The sequence below is a fragment of the Rhinoraja longicauda genome, chromosome 21 (genome assembly GCF_053455715.1).
Source record: "Rhinoraja longicauda isolate Sanriku21f chromosome 21, sRhiLon1.1, whole genome shotgun sequence".
Classification (NCBI taxonomy): domain Eukaryota; kingdom Metazoa; phylum Chordata; class Chondrichthyes; order Rajiformes; family Arhynchobatidae; genus Rhinoraja; species Rhinoraja longicauda.
In genome coordinates this window covers 16,788,752-16,807,836 of record NC_135973.1, presented here as the reverse complement: position 1 = coordinate 16,807,836, position 19,085 = coordinate 16,788,752, and the positions used below count along the sequence as shown (strand labels likewise).

Here is a 19,085-nt window from a genome sequence, read left to right as displayed (position 1 = left end):
TTCAGAGTTGAGCCTCTTGAAAAGGTTCAATATTGACGTGGTTCAAGAAATAGAAAATATTGGGAGTCTAATCTTGCAAATTACATTTTGAAAGTAAATTATATTTCAATGTTTCTTATGATATTGCTTTCTCTTTATTGTAATGCAGACAATTGAAACTTTGAAGGCCAAGATATCAGAGCAACAACGGAAACATATGAGCCAGGAGATTCAGCTGGCGACAATGACCACAGAGCGTCAGGAGCTGCTTGAACAAGTAGAAGTACAGTGCAAGTAGGTCAAAAAAATTTGGGAATCATTTGGGAACCATATTGTCATGGTTGCTTTCGTTGCCATTCTGTCATTTGTTAACGAGACTTCTTAATGTAAATAGAAGGTAATCATAACTGTTTCTTTGTAACTTCTTCTTGCGTTTGAGGCAGCAGAAATTATGTAACGCCCTCCAGGCGCTGTAGCCAGTGGGACGGAGGACAGTGCAGTAAAAAATGACGTGCTGCGCTGTTTGCTGGTCTGCTCCACACACGCAGGCTGCTGATGAACGCAACCCCCAACGATGCATGTTGGCGTTGAACCGGCTGACCCCTGTGCGGAGCCGGTTCAGGGCGAGCCACTCTTTGCGGGGCATGTCCGAGCCGGGTGGGGCTGTGGTGTTCGGTGCGCCAGTGAATTGAGGAGGTTGCGATGTCTGTTCCCAGTTGGTTCTCCATTCTCATGGAAACATAGAAAATAGGTGCAGGAGTAGGCCGTTCGGCCCTTCGAGCCTGCACCGCCATTCAATATGATCATGGCTGATCATCCAACTCAGTATCCCGTACCTGCTTTCTCTCCATACCCCCTGATCCCTTTAGCCACAAGGGCTACATCTAACTCCCTCTTAAATATAGCCAATGAACTGGCCTCAACTACCTTCTGTAGCAGAGAATTCCACAGATTCACCACTCTCTGTGTGAAAAAAAACATTCTCATCTCGGTCCTAAAAGACTTCCCCCTTATCCTTAAACTGTGACCCCTTGTTCTGGACTTCCCCAACATCGGGAACAATCTTCCTGCATCTAGCCTGTCCGACCCCTGTGCGGAGCCAGTTCAGAGCAACCCACTCTTTGCGGGAGAGACAATAGGTGCAGGAGGAGGCCATTCGAGCCAGTACGGCCATTCAATGTGATCATGGCTGATCATTCTCAATCGGTACCCCGTTCCTGCCTTCTCCCCATACCTCCTGACTCCGCTATCCTTAAGAGCTCTATCTAGCTCTCTCTTGAATGCATTCAGAGAATTGGCCTCCACTGCCTTCTGAGGCAGAGAATTCCACAGATTCACAACTCTCTGACTGAAAAAGGTTTTTCCTCATCTCAGTTCTAAATGGCCTACCCCTTATTCTTAAACTGTGCCCCCTTGTTCTGGACTCCCCCAACATTGGGAACATGTTTCCTGCCTCTAACGTGTCCAACCCCTTAATAATCTTATACGTTTCGATAAGATCTCCTCTCATCCTTCTAAATTCCAGTGTATACAAGCCTAGTCGCTCCAGTCTTGCAACATACGACAGTCCCGCCATTCCGGGAATTAACCTAGTGAACCTACGCTGCACTCCCTCAATAGCAAGAATATCCTTCCTCAAATTTGGAGACCAAAACTGCACACAGTACTCCAGGTGCGGTCTCACTAGGGGGTGGGGATGGGGCGAGAGTGGGGCTGGGGAGGAGGGCAGGAGGGCAGGATGGGGGGGGAGGAGCGAATAGTGGGGGTGGGGGAGAGTGGGGGTGGGGAGGAGGGAAGATTGGGGGGGGAGAGTGGGGTGCTGGAAGGGAGAGTGGGGGAGGAGGCAGCAGAGGGTCAAAGAAGATGGCCGTCGCCGTCAAGCTGACGCTGCAGAAGAGGTTTCCACCCAACGGGCCCACGGCTCGCTCTGGCTGCCCGGGGCCATGGTGAGTGGTTCCCTGTCCCCCCTCCCGGTCGGCAACGGGTCCACAGGTCGTCCGTTGGGGGAGGGTTGCACCCAATGGGGGTTGCCGTGCCCACAGGAAGGATTTGGATCCAACGGGTCCACACCTGTCTAGTATATTTTAAAGAAGACTAATTCTTGTTTTTGTTCCATAACCAGGAAGTGGCAAGATGCTGTGCACAAGATTCAAGAACAGGAGGCAGTTCACGTGGCCAATGCTGGGAATGAACAGAAATTGAAGGTGAACCATGATTGTTTCAGATTGTTTATCCAGAGAAATACCCAGTTTATATGCTTCATTAAAAATGATGAGGACTGGCCATCAACTGAGTTTTCAGAAAGATGTTCTGACAGAGGAGTTCTAGACTTTGTGGAGGTTTCAGATGGGATTATTGTAATTAAAATTGACTTGGCTAACAGTCAAAAGTCCATTGTTTCAGTTCTCATTAATTTTTACCCATCTGGGTTCCTGGCCAGTTGGGCTCAGCGCCATGATTGGTGGAAGGGAAAATTGTCCAAAATTTGTGCTACCCATTCATCTACTGACTAACGCAAAAAAATCTAACATTAAAATATATGCAAGAAAATACTTGGATGCAATAATCATTTACACTTATTTGAATATTAAGGCATATAATCATCTTAATTTATTAGAAAATAAGGTAAAAATTAGAATCTGAAGTTGGTTCTACAGTAAAATCCATAGCTGATCTATCTCCTGCTTAGACCCCTCCTACTTACCTTGATGTAACCATGGTAGACACAAGCGGGACAGGCAGCATCTCTGGAGAGAAGGATTGGGTGACGTTTTGGGTTGATACCCTTCAGACCATGATTCCTCCTATGTCTAAGAAGTATTTGATAATTGGTTTTGGGTATCTGCAGTCATAGTCAAAGTCATAGAGCATGGAAACAAACCTATTCTGAACAGACCAGAATGCCCATTTAAGTTAGTTTCATTTGTCTGCCTTTGACCCACATCCCTCCGAACTTTTCCCATCCATGTATCTGTCCATATGTCTTTTAAATGTTTTATTGCACCTGACCCGACTACTTCCTCTGGCAGCTTGATCCGTATTGGTAGAATTAATTGGAATAATTCTCAATATTACAAAGAGAAGAAAGAAAAAATAGAAATCAAGAGCAAGAAATAAATGCTTTAAAATCCCAATTAGTTGTCTTTCTATATTTAGGATTTGGAGAATAAAATGAGCCAACAGGAACAGGATTCTGTGATAGTGAAGAATATGCGGTCAGATCTGGCTCGAGTTCCTGAGCTGGAGAAAGAACTACGACAGCTGAAGGAGAAAAATGAGTATTACAGGTAGGATTGTGAAACTGGTCCACAGAAAAACGCTTTATTTCTTTATAAAATTGTGGTACAAAATAAAAATACAGTAAACTCTAAGGGCAGCTGGAAGTAAAACAGCAGGGAAACGACCATTAAGCCCACCATGATCATGCTAGCCACGATGCACTATCCATAGTGATGCCATCATCCAACACCTACCCCGTAGCATTCAAAGACCAGGCGATTCAAATGTATGTCTTGACACCTTTTTAATGCTGTCAGTGATTCTGCTGTCACTACTTTCTTAGGCAGTGCATTCCAGATACTCACCACTCTCATGGTAAGGAAAGGTCCTCGTATCCCCTCAAAGTACCCCTTACCGTATTTCTGTGTCGAGTTTTATTAACCTCGGATAAGAGGAAAAGGTTCCTGCAATTCATTTGCACCCCTCATCATTTTATATTCTTTAATCATGTCATCTCTTAATCTCCTCTGCCCCAGGGAAAACAGAGTGAACCAATCCAGTCTTTCTTCATAATTAAAACACTTTGTCCCAGGCAACATCCTGGTGAATCCCTGCTGCACCTTCTTCAGTGCTAACACATCTTTCCTATAGGGTGGTGACTAGAAATGCATGCTGTATTCCAGCTGTGGTCTAACAAATGTTTTATGGTGTTAGCACAGAACCTCTCTGCTCTTATACTCAATACCCATGATTTAAAGATCATTTTCCCATATGCCTTACTTTATCTACCTGTGCTGCCACTTTCAATGATCTTTGAACTCGCACACCAAGGTCCCTCTGTTCCTCAATAGTTCCTAGGACCTTAGCATTCATGGTGTATGTCCTAACCTCCATACTCTCAAATATTTCACCTCACATTTATCATAATAAAACCATCTGGAGATACAAGGGACTGCACATGCTTGATCTGAGACAACAAATAAACTGCTTGAGGAACTGTCACTCGAGCAGCTTTTTTAAATATTCTGCCATTTCTCAGCCTATTTCATCAACATATATCGCCCTATTGTTTACGATTACCTTCGTCAGTCAATAGCTCCACCGATCTGGGTGTACTCTGCAAATGTATTGTGCAAATGTATTGTGCTGCCCACATCATTCACGTATATGGTATTGGTTTATTATTGTCATTTACACCAAGCCACGGTGGAAAATTTTGTTTGCGGGCTATTCAGTCAAATCATAGCATATACAAGGACAGCAAGTAGTGCAATGCGGAAAGAATAACTAGTGTGCAGAATATAGCCTTGGAGTAAAGATGTAAGAGTGAACCAACTGTGGTGGATGGCAGTAGATCTGCGTCCAACAGGGCTTTTGGCACGCAGGCCTTTATCAGTTAGGGAATTGAGTAAAAAAAAGTTGAGGTGTTATGCTACAGTTGTACAAGACATTGGTGTAGCCAAACATGGAGTATTGTGTTCAATTTTGGTCACCCTGCTATAGGAAAGATGCCATTAAGTTGGAACGCATGCAGAGGATGTTGTTGGAATCAGGGGCCTGAGAGATTGAGCAGGCCAGGATTTTATTCCTTGGAGTGCAGGAGGCTGAGGTGTGATCTTATAGAGGTGTATAAAATCATGAGGGGAATAGATAGGGTGAATGCTCAATCTTCTTCCCAGGTTAGGGAATCAAGAACCTGAGTGCATATGTTTAAGGTGAGAGGGGGAACATTTAATTGGAACCTGAGGGGCAACTTTATTGCACAGAGGCCGGTGGGTATGTGGAAGGTGGTACCAGAAGAAGCAGTTTAAACAGGTACAATAACTACTTTTAAAAGGCATTTGGGTAGGTACATGGGTAGAAAAGGTACAAAAGTGGGCAAATGGGGCCAGCTTTGAAGGGGTATCTTGGTTGCCACGGATGACTTGGACTGAAGGGCCTATTTCCGTGCTGTATGACCCTTCTGGGTTCAGCAAGCATGCCAGAACACCATATGGCCATCTTGCCATATATTACAACAGTCTGGAGGCATAGCATCAATCTCTGTGGAACACCATTAGTTACAGGCATTGAATCTCAAAAACAACCCTTAACCATTACTTTTTGTCTCCTATAAACCAAGTCAATTTTGGATCCAAATTGGCAGCGTCCCCTAAATTGCATGGATCCTAACATTATGGACCAGTTTCCCTTTGTGACCTTTGAGCGACTTATTGAATTCCATGCAGACCACATCTATTGGAATGATGTCGTCCAAGTACTTTGTTACCTCAAAAAATTGAGTCAGATTAGTCAAACAGGATCTGTTCTTAACAAAATCTCTGTTTAATCCCTGCCTTTTCAAGTGATCATTAATCTTGTCCTTCATAATTTTTTGGAATAACTTGCTTACTATTGAAGTTAAACCCGGGTCTGTAACTGCCAAGCTTTTCCCTGCTGTCGTTTTCAAAAGGGGGAGCTGATTTGGTGTATTCTGGTCATTTGGTATCTGTGGCCAGCGAAGATGAGAATGAAGTAGGAGTTGATGAGAATCTTGGGTGAATTAATAGGATTGAAATGCATGAATGATTGATTGTCATCTTGGACTCAGTGGATTGATTTCCAGGATGCGTGACTTTGAAGCATGCCAAATATGAACTAATCTTTATTCTTTAAACAGAGAAATGGAAGATAACAATTTGCTTATAAAGGAAGAAATGGAAAGTCTCCGCAAAAAACTTGAACGTCTTGAGAAATTAAAGGAAGAGAATGTTACTTTGGAGTTGGCGAAAGAGGTTGGTTGTTTGACTGCAAATCTAAAATATTGCTTTTTTCTGGACTTGTATTTCTTGGGCAGAATCTCCTGCTTACCGGTGGATTCTATTTTTGAAACTATTTTTTCAAGCACAGGACATAGTATCAGTTCACTTAATCAAAGACGGACATTAAGGTAGGTTTTAAGGATTATTAAGAGAGGTGAAGCGAATCTGCGACTGGTTCCCCAAACCAATGAATATTGCACACTCAATTCCTTTTAATTTGTAGATATCTTACCAAATATGTTTTTTTATCAGTAATATTGCATATATTTCTTCTTTTTCTTTAATCTTAGAAATTATTGTCAAAATTGCAAAGTTGGGAAAACGTGGAACAAACCTCAGGACTTAATATCCGGTAAGATTCTGCAAATAAGGAATCTTTTTGATAAAATACAGCAAAGAGCATTTATTTTCCTTAACCGATTGCTTTAATTATATTTCTCCAATATAGAACAATATAGCACAGGAATAGGGCGTTCCACCCACTGTGTTCATGCTGAACATGATGGCAAATTAAAATAATCTCCTACACATGATCCGTATCCCCCCCCATTTCCTTGCAGATCCATATGCTTATTCAAAAGCTTGTTAGGTGCGACTATCATATTTACCTCCTCCACCACTCCTGGGTAAAAGGTTTTGATTGTCTGTCTTGTCTATGCCTCTCATAATTTGATACACTTCTATCAGGCCTCCCCTCAATCTCAAACACTCCAAAGAAAACCATCCAAGTTTGTCTTGCCTCTACTTATAACCAATACCCTCTAATCCAGGCAGCATACTGATTACCTTTTGTCCACCCTCTCCAAAAAGTCTTATCCTTCCTGTACTGGGGCGATGAAATCTGCAAGTAGATACTGGTAAAGAATACTTATGGTACACTTGCCTTCATCGGGTGAAGTACTGTTGAGTACTGACCTCCAGCTAGAATAACGCTTCTACCACAACCCTCTGTCTTCTATGAGTTAACCAGTTCTGAATTCAAAGGACCAAGTTGCCGAGGACCCCATACATCTTAATCGTTTAGATCATTTGCTTAAATCCATGTAGATAACATCCACTGCTCTACCCTCATCAATCACCTTTGTTACGTCCTCAAAACACTCAAATCAAATTTGTAAGGCTCGACTTGCCATAGAGAAAGCCATGGCGATTGTCTTTTATCAGGCTATTTTCCTCCAAACAAAAGTAAAAGTTGAGATTGATAGATACTTGATCAGTAATGGTGTCAAAGATTAGGGGGAGAAAACAGGAGAATGGGGTTGAGAAGGAAAAATAGACCAATGATCAAATAGCAGAGCAACTTGATTGTCTGAAAGGTCTAATTCTGCTCCTATGTCTAATGATCATGATAAATCCTATCCAGAAGAATCCTCTCCAATAGGTTCCCCATGAATATTCACCTCCTGACTTCATACTAATTTGTAAGGCTGGGAAGGCGATAAAGCAGTGCCCATCTCCTCCATTATTTGTCCACAGTTCAACCTTTACTGCTTGGGGATTGCTGATACATTGTCCTAGCATCTTAAATTTGCATTACAATCTGATTATAGAAACTGTCCTATTCTGATGTTGTTGCACTTCAATTAACATAACTCCTAAGTGACCCCAGTGACATTATCAACCAAAAAGTAAAATAGAACAGAAAATGTTAAACAGGCTCATCAGCCTCTGAAATAAGGATGGAGGTTTTCCAGGTGGTTTGTTCCATCAGTTCTTGGCAAATGTTATTGTTTTAGGTGAATCAACTTTTTCTGTCGGCTGTCTGACATGCTGTTCGCATATTTCCATTATTTGTTATTTACCATTTTAACCTCTAATGATGTTAATTTATCAACTGTTTTCACAAAAGTGAATCTGACCCATCTTTGTCTGTTGACTTTGATGGAATTTATACTAAGGTATTGAAGCTAGTGATTCAAATCACAAAGCAGTCAATAGATAATTGGATGATTGAATATTATTAACCGCTCAATGTTTTGTGACGATCATCTAGCAAATAGCCTTATTAAAAACACGAGTTGGAAAGTATTGGGTGCTCCCAGGAAGCAATACTGCAATTTGCCACAAAGCAGTGAGTGATGGAAAGAACCATGTGATTTGTGAGTTAAATATTTAAATGGGACTTCTCATCAAGAAGCTGGGAAGAGAATTTGATGCAATTAGAGAAAGGGCTAAATTCCACTATTACTGAGCAACCTTGAGACATTTGTAGGATACTTTCATTTGAAAAGCTTGCATTTGAGTGTGGGAATAATCTTTTTATTCTATTCTTATGAGTACCACCTGAGCAGTAAATGCTTCATATATTATAAATGTTAATACAACTTTGTTCAAATGAGTTAACCAATCTGAATTTAATATTTATTCGTCTGATAAAGCATCCTAAACCTATCATATGTTGCTTATGAAGATGAGTAGACTTTTGAGGTCTGGCTGGTGTCTTAAGAAATCGGGATTTGAATTTGATACTTCATAGAGGGTTCGGGTAGTATCTTTAAGATTTTATCTCCATTTTGAGCAACTAGAATTTTACTTTTTAAACTTGTGCCGAGCTTGTATACTTTGATGTTGAAATAGAACACATTTTATTGCCAGTCATCTTTTACAGCTTTCTTCTGAAACACCTCAATGATTAAATGAGCAATAGAATAAGTAGGCCATTCAACCCCTCATGGCTGCTCTTCTAATCAGTTAGATCAGCGTTTCTCAACCATTTTACCCTTGCGGAACCCTTGAAATCATTTTCATGTCCCGGGGTACCCCTACATAAAAATTCGTCACCTACAGCTCCTGTCCACTGACCACTAACCACTAAAGGCCGTTTCACACTGGTGCCGTATAGACGTCGCTAAATATTTTTCCTATGATTATTATACTTTTAAATGATATAACAGGTTGAAGACTTTATTATAATGCCCAAGAATTTGCCAAGAATATGCTGTACATGTATAATAAAATTACAAATATGAAATTAAACACAAAAATGACTCAAATACATTTACATATGATTAGCAAGGATGTGCATTTCTGCTCTACATTGGTTCTAGTCCTGGGGAAAACAAGCCCACATATGACCACTAATTGCTGTAATTTAAAATATAATGTCATCTTGCTTATTGAAGTGCTTGTTGAAGTAAATTCACACATAAATTGATAATCAGCCCCAAAAGGTGGTAATTGACTTTTCTGCTGTATTTTATATTTTAACCCTGTCTTAATTAATATGTTATATAATCTTGTACTTAAATTTAATATTTACTCATTGCTGTTCCACCACTGATTTTCTGGCACTCTTGGTTCTAGAAAATCAGAAAATGCTTTATCCATTTTACCTGACCAAAGGAGGTCACGGCCTCCGATAGGGGTACAACGGTACTGGAACGGTCCACCTAGGCTGCTGGGGGGGCTGAGATAGCGGCTTGCAAAGCCGGCCAAGGAAGTCGGCTATGGGGATAGATGTGCTGGCTCCAGCTGGGCTGTAGTTCCAGAGCCCCAGCCGCAGGTTGCAAATTCAACCCACTGATCGGCCGTAGAAGTCCCGATGAGGTCGAGAATGGCTGCCTTGCCCAGACTAGGTGCCACATTTTCGGGGAGACTTCCAGGGCGCGGGGGATTTCTTGCGGACCCCTAACAACCTCTAGCGGAACCCCAGTTGAGAAACGCTGAGTTAGATCAGTTGATCTTTTACTCTACAATTGTTTCCTGTACTAATCCAAAAACATGCATTTATGGAGCACCTCTGATGCAGTTGTGATCAGAATACCACAACAGGAGTGTAAATAGTCAGAATTCTGCACTATCTGACGAAAAGCTGTTAGAGCACTTGATTAAATTACTTGTCAAGTAGGATTAGTATCAGCATGGAATCAAAGTTTGGGGAATAGCTTTTGGTGAAATGTTATGTGGGCTAGATTTACTTCTATCCCAAAATGAGCAGATAATAGTAAGAATCACTTTGGAAAAATCTCAAGTTTTTAACATTTTGTGAGACCCATTAGAGTGCTAAACATGCTGTGATGGGTAGCATTCCTAAGTTATAAAGGAATAAAATGAATAGACATTGCTGTTTTGAATGTTTACCCAGTGTCCCTGCTGTGTAGCTATTAGATCAGGTTAGATTGTTGTCGCAACTATTTCCCTTCCCCAGGGGTTGAATACCTTGCCAGTGTTTGGCCTCCAGGATCATACCTGAAATGTGACCACCGGGACTGACAGCACACTGGAATTTCGAAGGACTGCCAGCGCATTGGAACTACAATTTATTAAGAAAAGGGAAAATTAAAGGGCAAATGTTGGAGGAGGAGAGGACACTTGACTGCTTTTAAATGAACAACTTGGCTGCAGGCAATGACATGTGAAAACATGAAGAACTTTTATTTGAATTTTTGCAAATACTGGAATTTCTTTAACAACTTTTGTTGAAGATTAACATTTAGAAAACTAATGTTGATCCAAAACCTGTGATTCATGGTCCTGTGCAGATTGCAGAAGGGAGTATCTACAATTCTTGCAGCAAATAATCGTATTTTGCACTAAATTACAGTCATTGGTCAGGTGCATTCCCTAAACAAATTCTATACTGAAACAATAGCACATGGTATGTCTTAATGGATGAATGCACTCTTTTGCTGTTCTGGGACTGGGAATACTTCCCGAGGGTTAGGACTGGATGTGTTGTGATTGATGCTTGCATGTTTTGGTCCTAAAATTGAATAACATTTGTTGTAAACATGCAGTACCTTCTTTAAGCAGACATGAAGGTTATTTTTATTGAGTATGTAAATGGAAAGATTTACCTGGAAAAACTGTTGATGTAGAAATATGCCTCGGAGTACAGTTGGACTATCTAGCTATTTGAAGAATCAAGTGCAACCAGAATTTCTCATAGTACAGAAGTGGCTGTGTTGGAGTTCAGGTGAAAAAGAACACATGAAGAAAGCTCTGAATGAGTTTGGTGATCAAACTAGGAAGTTTCCTAGAAAGCCTTAGTGGCTAATAGAGGAAAAAAAAGGATTTGTAGAATGACATTTATGGTCTCAGCATATCCTGTATTTCTGCAATGTGGATAGTGGTATAATGTCAGAAATGACAGCAGTTAAATGCGTGTCATGAACCCTACAAACTGCAATGAGATAAGGATAGAGGGAAAATGAGTGTTTTACCATACAAGTCCCAGTGCTATTAGGGGGTGATGGAAATAATGGCTATCCTGGGGAGGACTTGGACTGCAGAGTTCTGAAATAGTTAAAAGACATGCAAGACCACAGATGGGCTGTGCAATTTCGAAGAATATAAGATGAACATGTGCATGAAAGTTAAATGTAGCATATGGTTATGAAGGTAGGTTACGTGTGCTTCGTGACTTTGTAATAAGCAGGAATGAAATGTGGAAAGCAAATGGTTTGGATTCTCACTTTTATCAGCAATTCAATTAATATGTTGTTGTATTCATTTGCTGCAGCAGAGGGCAATGTTGTCATTACAGCAGGATGTGTGCACCAGCAGCCGTTTGGCGTTGGAGACTTCACTATCAAAAAAATAACTGGCTCACAATGATTTTAACATGCACACTATTTTTGTTATTGCCTAACTAATAGCATATTTGCAGAGTGCAATTTACCTTCATTTAAATGAATTAAAACTTTGCATTGTATCTAGAACTGACTATGTTAAATTGGGTGAACCTGGGACATTTGTATGGTTATGAATCATTTTGCATTTTCAGCAATGGTGATAGAATAAATAAATATCTTAACTATTAGGCTGTGGTATGTGTTCTTTTTATACAGGACCAAGTGGTTCCTCCTTGTAGTTGAAGGCTTGGTTTGGGTGGAGTTCTTTTTGATTACTTTTGATGGAAAGTTTGGGAGAGTTATTTAAGGTTTTAGTCAGCTGAGTGAGATTCATGACTTGTGAGCCAATGTCACTTGCAAGTGTTTTGGTCTAAAGTTCCTTTAACTTTGTAAATTTTTATTTCATATGATTAATATGAAGAGAGAGAAAAGGAGTGCGCATGCGGAACAATGACTGGAATTCAATTGATGTGGCTCGTTTTGTTTAATTGTAGATGTTTTTTATCTGTAAAGCTTTGTCTAAATGTGTGTTTGCTAAATGATGGGGCTTGGAGTTAGGTTAGCCTGTGCATGGATCTAATGGATGGGTGACGTTTCGGGTCAAGACCCTTCTTCAGACTGGTTAGGGATGAAGGAAATGAGAGATATAGACAGTGATATAGAAAGATAAAGAACAACAAGGTATGCAACAAAAAAAAACAATGATAAAGGAGTTTGTCGGGTAAAAATGAGATGCTAGTGTGACTTGGGTGGGGGAGGGATAGAGAGAGAGGGAATGCCGGGGCTACTTGAAGTGAGAGAAATCAATAATCATACCACTGGGCTGTAAGCTATCCAGGTGAAATATGAGATGCTGTTCCTCCAATTTGCATTTAGCCTCTCTCTGACAATGGCGGAGACCGAGGGCAGAAAGGTCTGTGTAGGAATGGGAAGGAGAATTAAAGTGTCCAGCAACCGGGAGGTCAGGTTGGTTCACACGGGCTATGCAAAGGTGTTCTGCGAAAACGATCGTCCAGTCAGCGTTTGGTCCTGCCGATGTACGAGTCCACATTTTGAACAACGGATACAGTAGATGTGGTTGAAGGAGGTGTAAGTGAACCTCTGTCCAGGGACCCGGACAGTCCTGTCAGGTTCGGCAGAGTCGAGGGAGGAGGTATAGCGATAGGTGTTGCATCTTCTGTGGTTGCTGGGGAAAGTACCTGGGGAGGGGCTAGTTTGGGTGGGAGGGGTTGAGTTAACCAGGGAGTTGCGGAGGGAACGGTCTCTGTGCAAGGTGGAAAGGGGTGGAGATGGGGAAAATGTGGCTAGTGGTGGGATCCCGTTTTAGGTGGCGGAAAGTTTGGAGGATTATGTGTTGTGTGCAACGGCTGATGAGGTAGAAGGTAAGGACTAGGGGTACTCTGTCTCCATTGCGACCAGGGGGATGGGGAGCAAGGGCGGAATTGTGGGGTACGGAGGAGACACGAGTGAGGGCCTCATCTATGATGGGAGAGGGGAACCCCCGTTCCTTAAAGAATGAGGACATCTCGGCATCCCCCACCAGGAAGGTGATAAAGCCCTCCGTTTCTTCCTCGACCGCAGAACTATCCTATTTCCCTCTACTAACACTACTCCACATAGTGGAGGTGGTCCTCATCCTTAACAACTTGTCCTTCGACCCCTTCCACTTCCTCTAAACTCAAGGCGTAGCAATGGGCACCCGCATGGGACCCAGCTATGCCTGCCTCTGTCGGGTACGGTGAGCAATCCCTCAGTGCCACCTCCTGCACACATGCAAAACTCATAGACTTCATCAACTTCACCCAAATCACCAACTATCTCAACTGCACTTCTTCCCACCCTGCTTTCTGCGAAGATTCTATCCCCCACTCCCAATTCCTCCGTCTACGCCGCATCTGCGCCCACGATGAGGTGTTCCAGGCGAAAATCAGAGATGTCCTCATTCTTTAGGGAACGGGGGTTCCCCTCTCCCATTAAAGATGAGGCCCTCATTCGTGTCTCCTCGGTACCCCTCAGCTCAGCCCTTGCTCCCCATCCCCCTAGTCGCAACAGAGACGGAGTCCCTCTAGTCCTTACCTTCCATCCCATCAGCCATCGCATACAGCACATAATCGTCCGAAATTTCTGCCACCTCCAACGGGATCCCACCACTAGCCACATTTTCCCATCTCCACCCCTTTCCGCCTTCCGCAGAGACCGTTCCCTCCGCAACTCCCTGATTAACTCATCCCTTCTCACTCAAATTTCCCCCTCCAAATGTACCTTCCCCAACTGCAGCAGATGCAACACCTGTCGCTATACCTCCTCCCTTGACTCTGTCCAGGGACCGCGACAGTCCTTTCAGGTTAGGCAGAGGCTCACTTGCACCTCCTCCAACCTCATCTACTGTATCTGTTGTTCAAGACAGGTTACAGCCTTGGGGCGCCGAGATACCGGCCCACAAAGTCGGCCGAGCAAGTCGGCTATTGGAACAGATCTGTCTGCTCCGGCTATGCCGGTGCGCAGGTAGCAAATTCGACCTGCCAATTGGCTGTGGTAGTCGGCTATTAGAACCGATCTGCTGGCTCCGGCCAGGTCGCAGGCAGTAAATTCGACCCGCCAATCGGCAAGGAAGACTCGAGGTCCAGTTCGGCCACCACCCAGCCAAGGATCCACATTTTCGGTGGGCTACCAGGGGGAGGGGGAAATCAGTGGTGGACCTGGATACATATTGCATGGAAGTTAACCCCGGTAAATATAAGGGTATTATAAAATAAATATAGAAACTTTGCAAATAAGTTAAACAATTGAATAATCAAGTGTTCTTATAGGGACTACAAGCAAACTTCTTGTCCCTTTAAAAGGCATTTTTAAATGTAGGTGCAGTATTTTGCTTAGCACTTAATATTTTTAAAATATGGCTTTTTCAACCAACATTGGACAAAAGTACAAAACTGCTAAAATGCAAAAGATTTCTTTCATTATCAACACAAATTTGTTAGTGCACGACTTAAATACTGTGTTTAAATGAAACTTGGCGCAACAGGTTTTAGTTCAAAAACCATCCATTTTCATTGACTTTATCACATTAATTACATACCAACCCTGCTTAGTTGTCCACGTTGCTTCATATTGTTCAAAAGTCACCCTCTGATTCTGATTTGGAGGCTATATAAAGAACTACAGATGCTGGAATCTTGACCAAAAAAACACAAAAGTACTGGAGGAACTCAGTGGGACAGGCAATGTCTGTAGAGTGAATGGGCAGGTGACATTTTGGGATGGGACCCTTCTTCAGACTGATTTAGTAGGGGCAAGAGAGCTGGGAAAGAGAGATGGAGGAGGGCGAAGTCTTGAAGTGATAGGCAGATAAAGGTGAGGGGTGAGGGTGGTTTGATTGGCTGATGGCCTGGAGTAAGTACCACAGGCTAGAGGTGAAAATAGGAAAATGAGGAAAAAGGACAGAGGAGAAGGGAGTGGGTTGAAAGGGGAAGAAGGGTCTCGACCCGCAACGTCACTCATTCCTTCTCGCCAGAGTTGTCTGTCCCGCTGAGTTAATCCAGCAGTTTGTGTCCACATGGGGTATAGGGTAGGTTGGAAGGGGACAGGTAAATGAGAGATTCTGGGATGTGAGATGGGTGTATGAAGGAGGTAAAGGAGCTGGGTGATGAGGGGAGGGGGTAGACAACAATGTGCATCTGGGTTGCAGGTGGGGAAGGAGGGGCATAGAAAACAGTACGGGGGTAGGGGAAATTGTTTAAAATTGGAAAATGTAGTGTTCATTTAGATCCAGGTTAGGACTGAACTTGGATGTTTTAAGAGGATGTTGGTTCTGATTTCATGACAGATCTGTATAAAAACTGGGTGACACTGCAGTGTTGAGGGAGAAGGTGTTATTTTACTGATGAGATGTTAAATTAATGCCTTCTCTGCTTTCTCTGGCTGACATAAAAGATTATTTGAACACATCTTTGAACAGGATTTGGGGTGTCTGAGTCATTATTTGTCTAACGGTATAGATCAACATATGATTATGATCACCTTATTATTTGTGAAAGTTTCCTGTCTATAAATTTGCTGCCCCATTTCCTATGTTAGATAATGAAATATTAGGAATAAAAACATGCATAGATCTGTGGTTACTTGTTCATGCTTCACCTTGCAGCATGGTCATGTTTAATCTTTTGCCTTACTTTCATGTTCCTTCCCGTGGCTGAAGAAATGGTGATAGTGTTGGTAGTAGTGTACCAAAATAACTAAGATTCTGGAAAGATAAAGGGTTTGGGAAATCATAATTGTATTGCCAAGAAGGAGTTCAATAAATTATATGCCTGTTAGCCGAACATTGAGAAAATGTGAAATCCATTGTTAAAGAGGTAATGGCAGGGTATTAAAAAAATCAGAAGACAGTCAAGCAAAGTCAACAAGATTTTTATGCAAGGGCAATCCTGTTTGACAAATTTGCTGGAGTTCTTTGAGAGTGGAGCAAACAGGGTGAATAAAGTAGACTCAATTTATATGGTGTATTGGATTTTTAACAGGCATTCAATAAGCTGTGCAAGAATGATTCCAGCACAAAATAGAAGCTTGTGGGATTGGAAATAGGTTGGGGTAAAACAGAGGATCAGCAATTATCAGAAAATGGTCAAAGTAAATAGATTATTCTTGATTGTCAATCTCTAAGCAGTTGAATATGATCATTCCTAGAACCAGTTATATAGTAATGACTTGAATGAAGGCATTGAGTATATTGAGCCAAATTTGTTAATATAAAGATAGGTGGGTTAGAAGGTCGTGAGGAGGTCGAGAGCCTGCAAAAAGATATAGATTGAGCAAGTGGACTAAAGTTCTTATGCAGTATGGTTTGGCAACAGTGGTGTAACAGTTAGCTCTGCTGCCTCACAGTGCCAGAAGCCATGATTTGTTCCTGACTTTGGGTGCTGTCTGTGTAGAGTTTATGTTTCTCCTAGTTTATGGTGCTCTAGTATTCCCCCCCCCCCATACTGAAAATGTGATGGCAGATTAATTGCCTAATTAGGTTGGTGGGAGGAGAATTGGAAGTGGGTGGGTGGGAAGTGGTCATATTCATACAGCGTGGAAATAGGCCCTTCGGCCTAATTCGCCCACACCGACCAACATGCCCCATCTACACTTGTCCCACCTGCCTGCGTTTGGCCTATATTCCTCTAAACCTATACTATCCATGTACCGATGTAAAGGATTAAATGTTGCAATAGTACCTGACTCAACTATCTCCTCCAGCAGCTCGTACCATACACTTTGTATAAAAAATGGCAGGTTTTTATGAAATCTTCCCCCCCTCCTTAAACCTATGTCCTGTGGTTCTCGATTCCCCTATGCTGGGCAAAAGACTGCATTTACCCAATCTATTCCTTTCATGATTTTGTACACCTTTATAAGATCACCGCTCAACCTCTCCCGCTCAGGCTCTTCTTATTGGGAGGTGGTGTGTTGGAGTTAATTGGGAGGAGGGAGGAAAGTTGTGGGAGGAGGGAGGAAAATCTGGATAGGTAAAGACCCATAGTTGTCAAAAATTTAATAGACTGAAGGACACTATTTTTGTGCTACAAAATGTGAGGTATTTCGCAATGTGGATATGAGGTGCCAGTGCATGAAATACAAAGGGTTGGTATGAAGGTGCAGCAAGTAATTAGGAAGGCTAAGAGAATAAAAAGGAATTGCAGATGCTGGATTATACCAAAGATAAACACAAAATGCTGGAGTAATCTAAAGAAGGGTCTCGACCCAAAATATCATCTATCCATTTTCTCCAGAGATTCTGCCTGACCCGCTGAGTTACTCCAGCACTTTTTGTCTATCTAACGCCAAGGAAATGCTACTTTTTATTGTAAGTGATATGGATGATAAATGCACATGGGTTTGATACAATTAGAGGGCGCTGGAGTACTGTGCAGTTTTGGTCTCCATTTTTAAGGAACGATAGATTTGCATCACAGCCAGTTCAGAGCAAAGATACTAGAGGAACAAGATGAATCACTCCGTTGAAATTGCCTGTACTGAAGTGTAGTACGCAAAGGAGCGTAACGTCCCCCATTTTAGTAGGCAAAACCCGCCGTTCGTTATGCCTCTCGCAGTGTAATCAGTGTTTTGGGAGAACAGTATATGCGATGATACTATTAAAATGCCGAATATATCTCATCTATCAATTCACAGATTTTTGTTATTTTTCGTTTTAATTGTTTGCCTACTAAAATGGCGCCATGACATACTACGGTTTTTTAGGGTCGAGTGGTCAATAGACAATAGACAATAGGTGCAGGAGTAGGCCATTCAGCCCTTCGAGCCAGCACCGCCATTCAATGCGATCATGGCTGATCACTCTCAATCAGTACCCTGTTCCTGCCTTCTCCCCATACCCCCTCACTCCGCTATCCTTAAGAGCTCTATCCAGCTCTCTCTTGAAAGCATCCAACGAACTGGCCTCCACTGCCTTCTGAGGCAGAGAATTCCACACCTTCACCACTCTCTGACTGAAAAAGTTCTTCCTCATCTCCGTTCTAAATGGCCTACCCCTTATTCTTAAACTGTGGCCCCTTGTTCTGGACTCCCCCAACATTGGGAACATGTTTCCTGCCTCTAATGTGTCCAATCCCCTAATTATCTTATATGTTTCAATAAGATTGCTCCTCTAGTATCTTTCATTCAGAGAAAGTTAACTGGTTTAATTTCTGCGATGGTGGAATTGACTTTTGAAGAGAGTTTGGGCCTACTGAAGTTGGGCCTATACACTGGTGTTTTGAAGAATGAGGAATAAAATTATTTTGTTGAAATATTATGACTCTAAGAGAGATTAACTAGATGGGCGCTGAGAGCATGTCTCCCCCACTAGGATTATCTAGAACTAATGCATATTGTTTTGAAAATAAGGTATCGCCCATTTAAGACAACCTCTTCTCTGACTGAGAAAGACAAAGTGCAGGAGTAACTCAGCGGGCCAGACAGCAACCCAGGAAAACATGGATATGTCATGTTTTGGGTTAGCACTCTCCTTCAGACAAGACAAAGAATAACACGAAGTGCTGGAGTAACTCCAGGTCAGGCAGCATCCCTGGTGAACATGGATAGGTGACGTTTCGAGTTTGGGTCTGAAGAAGGATTCTGACCTGAAACGTCATCTATCCATGTTTTCCAGAAATTCTACCTAACCTGCTGAGTTACTCTAGCACTTTGTATCCTTCTTTGCAAACCAACATCTGCACTTCCTTGTTTCTACATCTTCTTTGACTGTCCTTGCTCATTAGAATTTGCTCTTCCAGAGAACTGTGGAATTCTATTTGTTTTTTATTCATGATATGTCTTTGAATAGTACTGTAAAGGTGAGGTGAAATTTAGCTAGCCAGCTATTGGGTTTTCACAGGGTGAAATTAAGATTAAATTCAGGAATTCACAGGGTGTTGATTTCAGAGCAAGCGAGTTTTGGACCTGTAATTGAGTGCGATGGAAAAATATGGGGGTTCAGACTTGGATTAATCATAAATGTTAGCATTTGCAT

At 42.1% G+C, this 19,085-nt stretch overlaps 1 protein-coding gene across 2 annotated transcripts in view; it reads left to right on the top strand.

Annotated features, from left to right (window-relative positions):
• Positions 1 to 19,085, top strand: part of LOC144604264 (mitotic spindle assembly checkpoint protein MAD1-like) — a 233,359-nt gene that overhangs the window by 17,174 nt on the left and 197,100 nt on the right. For both annotated transcript variants that reach the window (XM_078418504.1, XM_078418503.1), the window contains exons 5-9: positions 149 to 273; positions 2,102 to 2,183; positions 3,136 to 3,266; positions 5,858 to 5,972; positions 6,290 to 6,351. In XM_078418504.1, the coding sequence (XP_078274630.1) occupies positions 149 to 273; positions 2,102 to 2,183; positions 3,136 to 3,266; positions 5,858 to 5,972; positions 6,290 to 6,351 (515 nt within the window). The remainder of the gene's footprint in view (positions 1 to 148; positions 274 to 2,101; positions 2,184 to 3,135; positions 3,267 to 5,857; positions 5,973 to 6,289; positions 6,352 to 19,085) is intronic.